This window comes from Chelonia mydas, chromosome 7 (assembly GCF_015237465.2).
Source record: "Chelonia mydas isolate rCheMyd1 chromosome 7, rCheMyd1.pri.v2, whole genome shotgun sequence".
NCBI classification, from domain to species: Eukaryota; Metazoa; Chordata; order Testudines; family Cheloniidae; genus Chelonia; species Chelonia mydas.
This window is the reverse complement of record NC_057853.1, coordinates 81,271,588-81,284,937: the sequence shown is the minus strand read 5'-3', so window position 1 is coordinate 81,284,937 and position 13,350 is coordinate 81,271,588. Positions and strand designations below refer to the sequence as shown.

The 13,350-nt window shown below is 40.2% G+C and overlaps 1 protein-coding gene across 7 annotated transcripts in view; it reads right to left on the bottom strand.

Moving 5' to 3' along the window:
• LOC102934984 (core histone macro-H2A.2) overlaps positions 1-13,350 on the bottom strand; it is a 37,382-nt gene that overhangs the window by 16,483 nt on the left and 7,549 nt on the right. For all 7 annotated transcript variants that reach the window (XR_005226044.2, XM_043550706.1, XM_043550705.1 and 4 more), the window contains 4 exons: positions 11,242-11,478; positions 4,941-5,047; positions 3,986-4,183; positions 1,096-1,206 (listed from right to left, as the gene is read on the bottom strand). Coding sequence is in view for 6 of the 7 variants with exons in the window: in XM_043550706.1 (XP_043406641.1) it covers positions 1,096-1,206; positions 3,986-4,183; positions 4,941-5,047; positions 11,242-11,413 (588 nt within the window). In the remaining variant the exon portion in view is untranslated. The remainder of the gene's footprint in view (positions 1-1,095; positions 1,207-3,985; positions 4,184-4,940; positions 5,048-11,241; positions 11,479-13,350) is intronic.

Genomic DNA, 13,350 nt, shown 5'->3' with positions numbered 1-13,350 from the left:
TTGCTCCAAAAGAACCTGCCAGATTTATGTGCTGTGATATGCAATCTGTAAATTGGGGCTACCCCTTCATATGCTAAAGCACTGGATTAGCAGGAACTGACGAATCTGAAGGAGTGGGAGCCAACATGTCCAGTTTCTGGTGAATCAAACCAAATTGACACTGGAATACTGAAACCTGGGAGAGGTGCTATTGGCTTGGTGCCAATGCACGAGACTTGCATATGGTCCCTGTGCCTAAGGGGTCCAGGCCAACAGCCGTAGGTGCTGATCTCAAATGGAGTCAGTGCCAAAGAGGGCCTGATCTCAAATGGAGTCAGTGCCAAAGAGGGCCTGACAAAGCATACATATGGCTCCAATGATTGAAAATTTTTAAAAGGTTCTGAGATTCATAAGGCAGACATGCAACTCCTTCGGGGGGGGGGAGGGGGGGGGTTTGCAGAAGAAATTTCATGAAATATATTTTTCTTTGAAAGATCATACCCTTTAAAATGAAAAAGCTTGAAGGATATCTCCATAGTTAAGTCTGTAAGAAATTATGCAGTATCTTTCAAATAGAATGATAATAAGAGGTTAAGGAAGCTAAAAAAAATCCTGACCACTATGCGAAAAAAAGAGGAAGGAGAGAGTTTTGTTAGACAGTTTAGCTGGACAATGTGGACATGGTAAAATCCTGTTAGAAACATTTTAGAATTCTGGGCAGCCAAACTGTTAGAAATAATTTTAGCTGGAAGATTAAACATGGTTTGTTAACACAACCAGAAGCAACGTAGCCAGGCCTTAACTAAACATGGCCCCCCTCTTCCCCCATAGCTATACTGGGAGACCCAAATCATCATTTCACTCTCACCAGGAAGAAAGAATATCCAGTCTTGATCTTGTAATCCTTCAGTCTGCAGACAAATCTTATAAGGGCCTAATCCAAAACCGACTGACTTCAGTGGGGTTTGGATCCATCTTTAAATCCCAAACAACTGAGCCAGAATGCTGGGCGAGAGCTTGTGTTCATGCAGGATGGGAAATATACTTCTGCTGATTTTAGACTCCATGGTGCCATCATATTTTACTATATAACATCTGTTCTCTGACTTCTATTACCTTCTGTCCTGGAACGAGGCTCTTAGAAGACAGGATGGTGAATCCATCCCCAGGTCCATCCTCAGATGTTGAATTTGAGGCCCCTTCTTTTTCATTCTCCTTCTGCTTGCTCTATTGGGGGACAGAAGGCAAAATGAAGCAATAACAGTCAGGAAAAAGAAGTCTGTGATTATAATCTTTCAAAAGATAAAAGCAACAGCCTTTTCATCTAAACTTCACAGGATGACAACTAAACCATAGCTTTTTACTACCCAAAAGTTATGTATTAGAAGAGTTCCTTACTATTTACTAAACACAGTAAAAGTTAAAGGTGGAGCACAGTGGAGGTTTGTGGTACTGTAAGGTTTAGTAGTACATACATATGTCTGCAGCATATTGAGGATTTTTGGTTTTGTTATTTTACTTATGCTGCATTAATTTATGAGTATTCAAACTAAATAACATAGCTAAATGCTCTAATTTATATGGAAAAACAAACTGGGAGCAGCCACTAGAATTTGAAAATAAATCCTAATCCAATGGCACTTCTATCACACAATTACCCATCACACAACCGATGACCTAGATGAAAAATTACTCACCAGTAACTGTAGTTTTTGAAGAGTGTTGCACCTGCAAATTCACACTTGTGGGATGCACCCCTTGGTGCAGCCTAGCTTCAGGAGTCTTCTAGGGAAAAAACCATGCCCTTCATGGCTCTGAACATTCAGACCAAGGGATGTAAGAGGCCAAGTAGATCAGCACCTAACTCCTCCTGCTAAACCCCAGAGTTTTGAGAACGTAGAATTTAGAGTAAGAGGGGAAGGTGGCTAGTGATGTGAATATGTAGAGGTATTACTCTCAGAGACCTACAATTATTGTTAAGTAATTCTATTTTCTTCTTAGAGGTGGTCGCTGCATGTTCCCAGCTCTGGCAGTATGGCAAGCAGTACAAACCCAAAGACGAGCTGAGCAATCCTAATTAAACAAGGACTGCAAAGTAAGTATTGGATCTAAGTGCCAAGTCAAGAACACAGTGCTGCATAAAGGTGTGAACAGAACTCCAGGGAGCAGCTCTAGTAGTTTTCTATGATGAAAACATAAAAGAAAGATGAATTGATACCACTGTAGCCTTTGTAGAGGGAGCCCTAAAGTTCTCAGGTACTGTTACTCTGGCTAAGATGTAAGTGCATAATCTCATCCATTTCAACGGATGACGTACGGAAATGGCATTATCTTTACATTTATCCCCCAAGGCTTCAAAAAGTCTAAGTGATGATCTAAATGACTTAGTGCTATCCAAACAAAATCTCAAACACCTCTTAACATGCAGAGTATGTAGTCTCATTAGGTTTTGGAAAGAAAAACCAAATGAGACTGCAAGAGTAATGTTTTGAGTTAGGTGGAACTCAGAATCCCCTTCAGCTGCTAGCCATGGGGAAAAAAAACCAATTAAATACGTGCTCCGCTTGTGGGGTGATTGACTGAAGGCCTCCTGCTAGACAGGGACAGAGGTAGGTGATGATCCACTAGATACCTGGACCTTATAAGCAGACTAAGGAAGCTCAAGAGGGGAGAGACTGCAGAGAAGGCAGGACTCTCCTGCAGGCTGCGAGACATACAGGGAGCAGGGTAGGCTCCTGTGGTGGAGACACTTAAACTAGGGCCTTGGCAGGGAGATCCTTAAGGGAAGCAACTACAGTCCCCAGAGAGGGGAGTCAGTGGAGGGAAAAACTTGCTAGACAAAAAGCAAAAAAGACAAAACTCTGCAGAAGCAGATTAGGGTTCTGTGGGGGAGGCCCTGAGGTAGGTCCAGTAAGAGCACTTCAGTGGACCCTGAACTGGGGAGGAAAAGTTATTAGTTTAAAGATTCACTTGGCCTTTGTTGCACCCTTTTGCTACCCTGGAATGGGTTTTAAACTTCTAAGTGACTTGACGAGAAGACCAAGCCAAAGAAGACCCTAGAGGTGACCAGTGTACAAAGACTAGTGGTCTGCAAGGAGTGTTAGAAATAAGCATCTCTGGCAGCACTGCACTCTAACACAAAGGGGTGCACTCATGGTGACTACTTTTGGTAAAAACTTTGGGTGGGGATACAGGACAGCTTTGTCCCCATGGCCTAGAGAGTGAAGGAAAGTTTAGCAGTCTAACCTCCAACCCATTCATTCTTCTCACAGATGTAATTGCAATTAAAAATATATTTTTTTTTAAAAAAAGCATTGAAATCGTGTCTCTAGCAAGAGACCAAAAGAGGAGGAGATGGAGAAGATGGAGACTGATGTGAATATACAGAGACATTACTCAGAGAATTACAAAAGGCTGAAATAATGCATCCTGTTCAGCACCAAGTATAGACCCCATGTCAGTACAAGTTCTCTGACCACTGGAAATCTTAACCAGAAATCCTGTCATGGTAGTATGGTTGAAAACTTTACAGTTGTCAGCTAGAGGGTAGTGCTTTGTTGTTGGGCTTCTTGGGAAGGAGGGTGGAAAAAATAAGGGTGGGGGGTGAGGAAGTGTATTTTACATGCTAGAGTATCCTTTCCACAAAGCTGTTGCAGGATCCTAGTGACTGTATAGGTTTTTGTGACGGTATCATAGAAGGTAATGTGAATGTACCTGAAAAGTATCCTCTGAACACTGTCTGCCACGATTCTGGAAGCTCATTACAGAAATAACCTGATGGCTCTTTTCTCCACTCACTTTTGCTATTTTGAGAGAAAATCCTGGACCATGTACTTCTCACTCATTATCAACCCCTACCTCCCATTTCCAGTTGTCACAAACAAGATACCAATCAACTAATAAGCAATGGGAAGGAAACCATCTAATTTCTCCTATTCCCCTGTATCATTCTTCATTCAACCAGTCTCTCCCACCTTCCAAAACACCAAACCTAGTTCCTGCTTACCTTTTTGGGTGCCCTGGCTTTGGTAGCCTTTGCTTTCTTTCCACTCTTCTTGCTCACCAAGGATTTCCTCCCTCTCTTTTCAGGAGACGGGGAAAGGATAGTTTCAGATTTTCCTTTGGCACCTCGTTTTTTGGCAAGAAGCTCTGGTTGAATTCTGGGCAGGACCCCTCCACTTGCAATGGTCACTCCTTTTAGCAACTGCAGGGAGAGGCAGTGTAAAGAAGCATGACTTATCTGATTAAAATCCCTCATTCTTGACTAGAACTGTCCTCATAGACTACACTGCACTGTACACAAGCAGAGTATACAATATTTAAAACACGCATTTGATTCTATTTGTTGAATTTGTACTGTAATGCTCATACAAAAGTAACAATGCACTTCACAATAATTATTTAATAGCAAAGGTAAACAGCCTGAAATTAAAGGATGCTGGCTAGGGATACAGAATTACAGACATAAAAGCAATTAAGGAATTCTCCATCTGGCAAGCCTAGTATAAAAAATAACTCAGCTATGGATCAGATTAAAAAACTAGAGATAGAGTACTGCTGAAACTCTAAGTGACAATGATAGATTCTGGCATTATTTATGGGACCACTGAACGAATGGGTTCCTGAAGCACACCCAATAAAATCTCGCCCATAAAGTCAACTACGCATTCATATATTGCTGGCAAATCACTTGAAAGAACATGCAGGCAGCCATTTAAGACATAAAGAACAAGGGATTAGCTACAGTGTCCTTTTCCATTCCTTACACAAATAAGAGTCCACGGCATAAAAGTCATTTTTGTTCTTATGTTGGCGGACAGATTCTTGTTTCATTTTCTGTTGTGGGAACCATCATGGACTCATCTGAATACCACACTGGACTGTTTCTAAACTTTAAGTATGGCAGCTGTACTTGAGCTACAGTGTACAGACAACCATACACTAAAATACTGAAAGCATACCTGGTTCAGTTCCTCATCATTAGCAACTGCCAGGAGGATGTGTCTGGGGGCAATTCTTCCCTTTTTGTTATCTCTTGCTGCATTCCCTGCTAGCTCTAGTATTTCAGCTGCAAACACATTGGGGGTAAAAATCAGCAACAGAAAAGCAACAAATCTAGCAAAATTGCAGTGCAAGCTTTCTTCAGAGAATAATCAAGCATCTTGTTCCCCACGCCAGAATCTGATGTGCAGTATCACAGCATCTTTCTGACCAACTTTTCCTGTAAGGTATCATTTCCAGATGTGGGGGAGGGGGGAGGGTTTGGCTTTAAAGGCACAATAGCAAATAACTGAAATCCTAGGTTTGATCTACTTAGAAATTATCCTATTATGGTGGCAAATGTTCTCAAGATAAAAACAGCCTGACTTTCATTTACACTAATGCCACTTTACATTGCCAAAGCAGTGTAAAGTGGCCTTAGTGTAAAGGAAAATCGGGCTAAAAATCTTTTTATTAAAAATTCACCACTCCTTACTGAAAAACATAGAAACAAAACAATAGTCAATGTTTATGTAAAATTACAAAAAATATTTTGTGATCCTTTCCTACTTCTCTAAACAGACACTGTAAAAAGCTAAGGTGCTAAAAATTTGTTCATGTACTTCTAAATTGCTTTCTTCAAATCTCAGGTTAAAATGCTCTTTCAAAAAATGTCAGCAGCCCAAAATTCACAAGTAATCCTACCACAATAAAGCAGTGTGAGCATCCAATGGAAAAAACAAAAGTATAGTAAAGAGAGTCTTGATAGTGAGGATTCTTAGGACTAGACAAGTAAAAGTGCTGCTGGCAAGGACTGAGATGCATTGATAGAATTATGTTGAAGGCCAGTAGAATAGAACAGAAAGGAAATACTACAAGTCTAGATTGAGGGGCACTGACAAAGCTGTGTAAAGATTCATTTTACATAAGGAAGAGTTTTGGTTTGGATGCAAGTAGGTAACTTAGAGATTCGGACTGCATGAACTGTTGGTTGCGAATCCCTTCCTGAAACTTCAGGGACTGATGGTTATGCCACAATTCATGTGAAAAGTAGTTTCTCTAGATTTGCAATAAGGTTTCAGCTGTGACCTACAACCTCAGTTACCTTTTTTGTGATTTATCTAGATATAACACACAGGCAGATGTGATTTTTCTTTATTTGCTACAATTTTTATAAAATGATGTTCAACTCCATCAGTGGGACTCATTATCTTCTCAAATTTAACCTTGTATATAGTGAAAAACAGGAAGAACCTGTTCCTTGGGCAGGTACCTCTACTAGTATATTAATGGGGGGGTTGTTTGGTTGGGTATCTTTTTGCATTAAGCAAGCATAAAAATATTGGAGCACTGATTCATTTTAAGAATGTCCAATGTCCCACTCTTCTCTTGCTTTTTTTTCTTTTGTTAACTGGGGTTCAAGTCTCAATTGCATCAGTCCTTCATTTGTGACATTGTACTTTCTTCTCATAGAAAAAAAAATAACTGCAAGAGGTACAAATACAAAAATCTCCAAGGCAAACTCATTGGAAATCTATAGAAAACTAGTTGTTTTATAATCCAGGAACAACAGCAGAAAGCATAGGTGCTGGAACTAGGGGTGCTGCCACACCTCCTGGCTTGAAGTGGTTTCCATCATATACAGGTTTACTGTTTCGGTGAATGGCTCTCAGCACCCCACTATAAAAATTATTCCAGCACCTCTGACAGGAGGTTTAACTTCAAAGGAGGAAAAGAGGCCTTCAATACTGCAAGCCTGTCCTCCAGTTTTTACTACTTCTTAGTATACAAAATAAACCCTAAGCAGCAAAATATGAATGTTAAAGCTCTAAAAGTTGTTTGGAATTATTAGTAATGAGTTATGTGAAACATTATTAGCAGCTGTTTAATATATAAACTATTAAACACACCCTATGTTAAAAGAACATTATTAAAATTGCAGAATCAAGCACTCAAGAATTAGATGCTAGAATTAAGACTGCTGGTGCGACCTTAATCTGGCCCCCTTATGCATATACATTCATCCCAGTGCAGGTTCATCCTGTGGATGGAAGGAGGCAGGGGACCTGTGGAATGTTTAGTTTGCACAGGCAACCTTCATTCTGGTGTTTCCTAACTTCTGATTGCTTGACTTTGCAACTTTAATAATGTTCTTTTAAACACTGACTGCCAGTCTCTCTCACCGGCCTCCTCATCCAATCCCAATCTCCCCCTGGCTCCTTGTCCCAAACTGCTCCCCATACTTCTAGTTCATCTCCTGGCTCAACCAGTCCAAACCTCCCTTCCCGCAACTTCCAGTCCCAATCTTTTTGCCCAGCTATTCCCAGTCTGCCTTCACTCTCCCAGCTCCTAGTCTCCTATCCTAACCAGTCCCAATCTCCCCCCACAGTCCCAATCTCACCAGATTGCTTGTCCCAATATACAGTAGAACCCCATTTATCCGACCTTCCATTATCCGGCTCTCCTTATTAACTGAACAACTGGTGCACACAGGTCCAGAAGTGGGAGATCTCTCCTGTGGCTGCTAGACGGTGCTGCAGCCTCGCACTTTCCCATTCTCTGGATTATCTGAATTTTTTATTATCTGATCTGGCTCTGGTACCAATTGGATCAGATAGACAGGGTTCTGCTGTACTTCTTCCCCCTCCTTCCTTCAGTCCAGCTTTTGTCCCTTCTGTATTCAGCTCAGATGACTTCCTCCTCCACAGCCTGGGTACCAGTAGAGGGATCATTGTGAGCACAGGAGAGACAGGCTCCTTGTTCTCAGTTGCAGTACCCAGCTTCACCCTGGTCAGGAGCAGCAATTACAGGGAAAGTCCTTCTGAGCCACTGTAGCCCTGGGCACTAGCAGGCTCAGGGACAGTGTGGGGATGGTGCATGCGCAGTACAGTCACATGCAGGAGCTGTGAGACTGGAGCATGCTCAGTAAGGATGGACTCTACAAAGATTTTAACTGTTAAAAATCAAAGACCTTTCTACTGAGTACATGCAAACTTCAGTTTTTTCAAAGGCTTACAACTTGGCCAAATTTGGACAAATTTTCACAGGGAGAGCAAAAGGCACATTCCTGACATAAAGGTCATCCTCTGCCAAATCTCAAGTACCTGCCGCAAAGCACTAGAGCATTTAAAAAAAAAGGTCTCATGATTTTTAACATGGGCAAAACAACACTTTTTCCCCCCCTTGGAAATGGATAAATTATTTTGGCTGAAATAAAAAAAACAATTCAGTTAGAGGCAGCAGCCAGCATGGAAAACTTCATCCTAAACAGTTAGTTTCCTGTTAGAAATCCTTGTTTTCATTTGCTTATAACTTTGGGAAGTATCAGACAGTCTTAATAATAATACCAGCCCCATCTATAATTACTTATTTCATGACAGGTTCATGGAGAAGTATCTAGTTTCCAAAGACATCCTGAAAACATAGATAGGATTTCATGTCTGAGTATTAGGAGTTACCACAATAACAGCATTAGAAATTATAGTATCCTTTTTCAACTAAACTACCCCTTTTCATAAGACTGTCTAATAAAACTCTCTAACAGTGTGTGCAGGAATTTAGGTTTGGAAATGCCAGTATCAATAAAGAGTAGATGTTTGTTTAATGCCCTAAACAACATGCTGAAATGCTACTCCTCTCTGTTTGACAGATATATTATCTCTCAATTACTGTTTATTTAATCTCAGTCTAATCAATCTTCTGAAAACGTTCCTTTGTATATTTTTGAGTATCAAATAAATTATAATCTATCGATTTACTTGACTAATTTATTATAATGTTTTCCAAAATGTGATAGACCCATGTATATCAACCACTCTCAAGTGAATATTTAAAATTATAGGTTTCAGAGTAGCAGCTATGTTAGTCTGTATTCGCAAAAAGAAAAGGAGTACTTGTGGCACCTTAGAGACTAACAAATTTATTTGAGCATAAGCTTTCGTGAAGTGAGCTGTAGTTCACAAAAGCTTATGCTCAAATAAATTTGTTAGTCTCTAAGGTGCCACAAGTACTCCTTTTCTTTTTATTTAAAATTATGTTGAGCTTACTAGCCATCAACAGAGCCAATATGTCAATTACTCTAGCTCAAAGGACAAGTAAACAGTACCTAGTAGCACATGATCACAGCTCACCATAAACCACTCTGCCTTGCAAGGCTGGAAGCCCCTTGTGCAAGGTATGTCGCACTCCTACTTCCTTGTAAAGGCTGCCACAGATCAGGGCAGGATTAAGTCTTTAGGAGAAAATCCCCAAGTGCCAAGCCAAAAAACTAATCTGAGTGTTGGGGATCTCTACGGAGAAGGGGATGGTGAAGGAATCCTTCCCAGGCTGTAGGGAGTCAGCAGAGCCACTGTGGAGCAGTTATTCCAGCCTAAAGACTACAGCAACTTCAGAAGGCCCAAGGCAGCTGCTGGGGGGAGGGAAGAAATTGGAGGCTCCATGTAACAATAGATCCTCTTGGCCTCACTCTTCCCAATCCCCCTCTCAGCCATGCAAGTATCCCTTTAGAGCCATGCTCCGTGCCACAGAGGGCTAAGTACACTCTGCAAGATCTTCCCAAATCATGCCCCTGCCCTTGTATAGCATAACTGCACCAGCTCCTTTGAAGAGGGATTTCGGCACCTACAATGGTCAGGGAAATGATGTTCCCTTAATATATAAAACAGGATTGTGTAAGTATGGGTTTATTTACGTATGCACACTCGAAAGTCTACACTAAAGAGATTTTGGAACAAACAACTTAATTGATAATATATTAGAAAATGAAAGAGAGGAAGGCACAACCACCATTTCAGACTTTGAGTCTGTTTCTCTAGAGGTTGAATCCTCTACCTGTGGTATTTCATTCTTAACTTATTTTTCTGGATTTATTATTTCTTGCAGTTGGATGAGCCAAAGGTGAACAGAAATGCTTTATTTAAGCTTAATTGTATTTGTATCATATAAACGATATTTTTCCTTCTAACTTCAAAAACGGTGTTAGATAAAGGTGAATTCTGATTCCAGAATTGCTTTATGGCAAATACGTAACTGTCATCAGCACTTTGCTCCCTCCTGTTATACATAATCAAAAACCTGAAATCTAGACTTACTTATTTCTTCAATGTCTCAAAATAATCCTTCTGTATTATGCATTGAAAAGGAAACTTATTCCTTATGATTTTTTTGACAAATAGAGGAGTTGTAACAGAGGGTGCATCAAATATGTGTAAAAGGGACTAGATAGCCATTGCTACAGACACATATGCTGTTATGTGGGAGGGCAGGCTTCATGCAAGTTTCCCCCATGCAGCTCTTGCAATAAACTGTAATTGTGAATTGCAGCACACTCAACTAGTCCAGGCCTCAGACTCCTCACAGATCTCCGAATACACCTCAGTCTTCAACTGTGACATCCCTGTAATTCCGACCTGAGAACCTCCCCACAATAGGTACAATGACATTATGCTGAGGGGCTATTTTGTGATGTGGACAAATTTATATTATGGTGAAACTGAGGCTAAATTCTTCTAGGTCTTAATAAGAATATGAACTTGAATGTCTTCATAGGGGAAACCTAGTGCAGCAACAGTGACCTGTGTCACCTGCCCCACCCCCACCCTTGGTGCATTATGTTCAATTTCATGGCACGACATAAAGCTTAGTTATTTACTAAAGTTAAAACACATTCTCTAACATCATTAAAGATGGTGATGATGGTGGTGGGTGGTAGGGGTGGTGGTGGTAGTTGGGTTTTTGTTTGTTTTCTGGCAATGTAATCAAGCAGAAACTGTTTCATAACAAAGTTGAACCACAACCAAATTTCACAGTCACTTTAACAGTTCTTTGTGTTTGTGGCTTTTTTTTTTGTAAGGGTAGATGGAGTTAAAGAGAATGTAGTTTAATTTAACTAGAACATGCTATTAGAGTAACATGTGAAATATTTTTTCTCTTCTGTTATACTCATCCAACTCTCTCAAAGTCCTACATCATCATATTGGTCTCTCTTTTGTGAAAAAAGTACTGAATGCAACTCCCTTTATGGCCCATCACACTTTTAGATCAGGCAAAGAGATCATTGCAGAACAGTAACACAATCCTTCCACATAGAGATCAAGCATGCTGCCCCTGCTGCTCCAATATGTGAAGGAATCCACCTCAACCCATTAAATGCATTTTGGTATATCTATACTGTTTTAGAGCTTGTTTGCCCCCACCTCCCCCACCCCGGAAGTGTGCATAGCCCATTAACTTCACTTGGCTCTGTACATGATCAGCACTTCTAAAATGAGGCTCTTAATTTACCTGCTAGGTATTCTATGACAGCTGCCATGTAGACTGGCGCTCCAACACCTATCCGGTACTTGTATGTTCCTTTCCTCAAGTAGCGCATCATCCTCCCCACAGGGAAAATAACACCTGCCCTGCTTGAGCGTGACATTTTGGACATTTTCTTTTTCCCACTTCGGGCAGACATCTTGCTGCTATATTCCTTTCAATTTGCTGACAGAAAGTTTTTATTTACTTGCACCTACACAAAAGCTGCAAGGGAAAAGAGATGGATTGATGGTGAGTATAGCAGAAACTTCTACGGAACAGTATCAATATAGACTTGCTTGTGCCTTCTCATAGAGCCATTGATCTGGCCACAATAAATACAGATATTAAAGCAGAAGCATCACTTATCAAACAGCATACAATCTGAGCACTCAAAACACTATAATCTGTGTTCTTTTGAATACTGTATATTAAGACAGAAATAGATCAGAAAGAGCAGTTTGGGGAATAGAAGAAAATTGAATGCACATTAACTAATTATAATATAGAAAAAAATTGTTGCTATTCAATATATCTGTAAACATCTCTTTGTTGTGTATAGCAGGTGATGATGCATCTGCAGTGGAAGGATTTCATTCTTGCTAAATGTCTTAAAATCAATTTACAAAGTGAGAGGGATATTTTCAGCATACCGTGATGGGACATAGGGATGCAACACTCATCATTATTTAAGAAAGTTTCATTTGGTTCTGTTTGTTATGGTAAATAAAACTACATAAAAATAAACTACATTCAAAGAATGTTACAGTTGCAAAGTAAAACACTCAAAAATTAGGGAATGCCAGAAGTGAGGTTGCCCATGCAACCTTAATTCAGCTGCCTTATGTGGACACATTCTTATACAGTCTTGCATTAAATGGCCACATACTTTTATTTTTTTTCCTTTAGGGCCCCTGTCTCATTAGTACACAAAAAAGGCAATGCTTACTGAATGGGTAGCTATTAATATTTCTTTTTATCCTCACCATTTAGTGTATGAATACATGCTTTAATTACTGTATACCATTCAAAACTTCTGTACGGGCTTTTTTATGGCACTTGTCATTGCATCTGAGTGATTCACAAACATTAATGAATTTTTTTATAACACACATATCAGATGGAGTGGTAATATTCCCATTTAACAGATGGGGAACTGAGAGATTAATGCCGATGTTGTCAAATATGTCCACTAATTTTGGTGCCCAAATTTAGATGCTTAAAATCTGATTTTTTCAGAGTAGTTGGTATTTTTATAGTACTTCATATGTTCAAAGCATAGATCCCATTAACTTTACTTGCAGTTGTGAGTGCTCAGCACTTCTGCAAATGAGGCCCCAGTGTCTCAATCAAGTTGGGCACTCAGATAGCGAGGAACACACAAGTGGCCACCTGTGGAAAATTTTAATTTTAGTGACCTGCCCTGCATTCCATAGGAACTCCGGCAGATAGAGATAAAATCCAGTTCTCAAAAATGGCATTCAACTATCTTAACCATGAAACCATCCTTCCTCTTCTTGCAATTCCCTGCTTCATTCACTACACACCTTCCCACTATGACAACAAATGAGGCCGGGTCCTACAGACAACAGCCTCATTCACTACTCAACCCTGATTCATTCCTTGAACTCCATCTACCTTGTGCACTAAATCAGGCAGGGTTCGGTCAAAGTTGGGTGGATATTCAAAAGTCTCCTGGCACCACAGCAATCCTCCTGCCATACCTCAAAGCATGGAGGAACTAGAGTTTCTCAATTAAAAGGCTGTAAGCATTTTTTTAACAAGCGCAAAGCAACATATTTCTCCCCTAACCTCATTCTCTAAAATGGCTAAACCATTTTTGTTAAAAACCCAGCCTGAGGTAGACACCAGCATGGAAAATTGCAGCCCCAGTGATTAAGTTTGGCAGTTAAAGGCAAACAAAAGCAGGGTGTTAGGGTGGAAGGCAAGCTGAACTACAGGCATCACTGTCTGTTCTGCCTATAATAACTACAGGGAGCTGGATCATCCCTTGTGAATGTGTACATAGTTAAATTTGAAAGGATTCGATTTTTATCAGTGAATGTTGGCAAACATTGATTTCAACATACATATGCA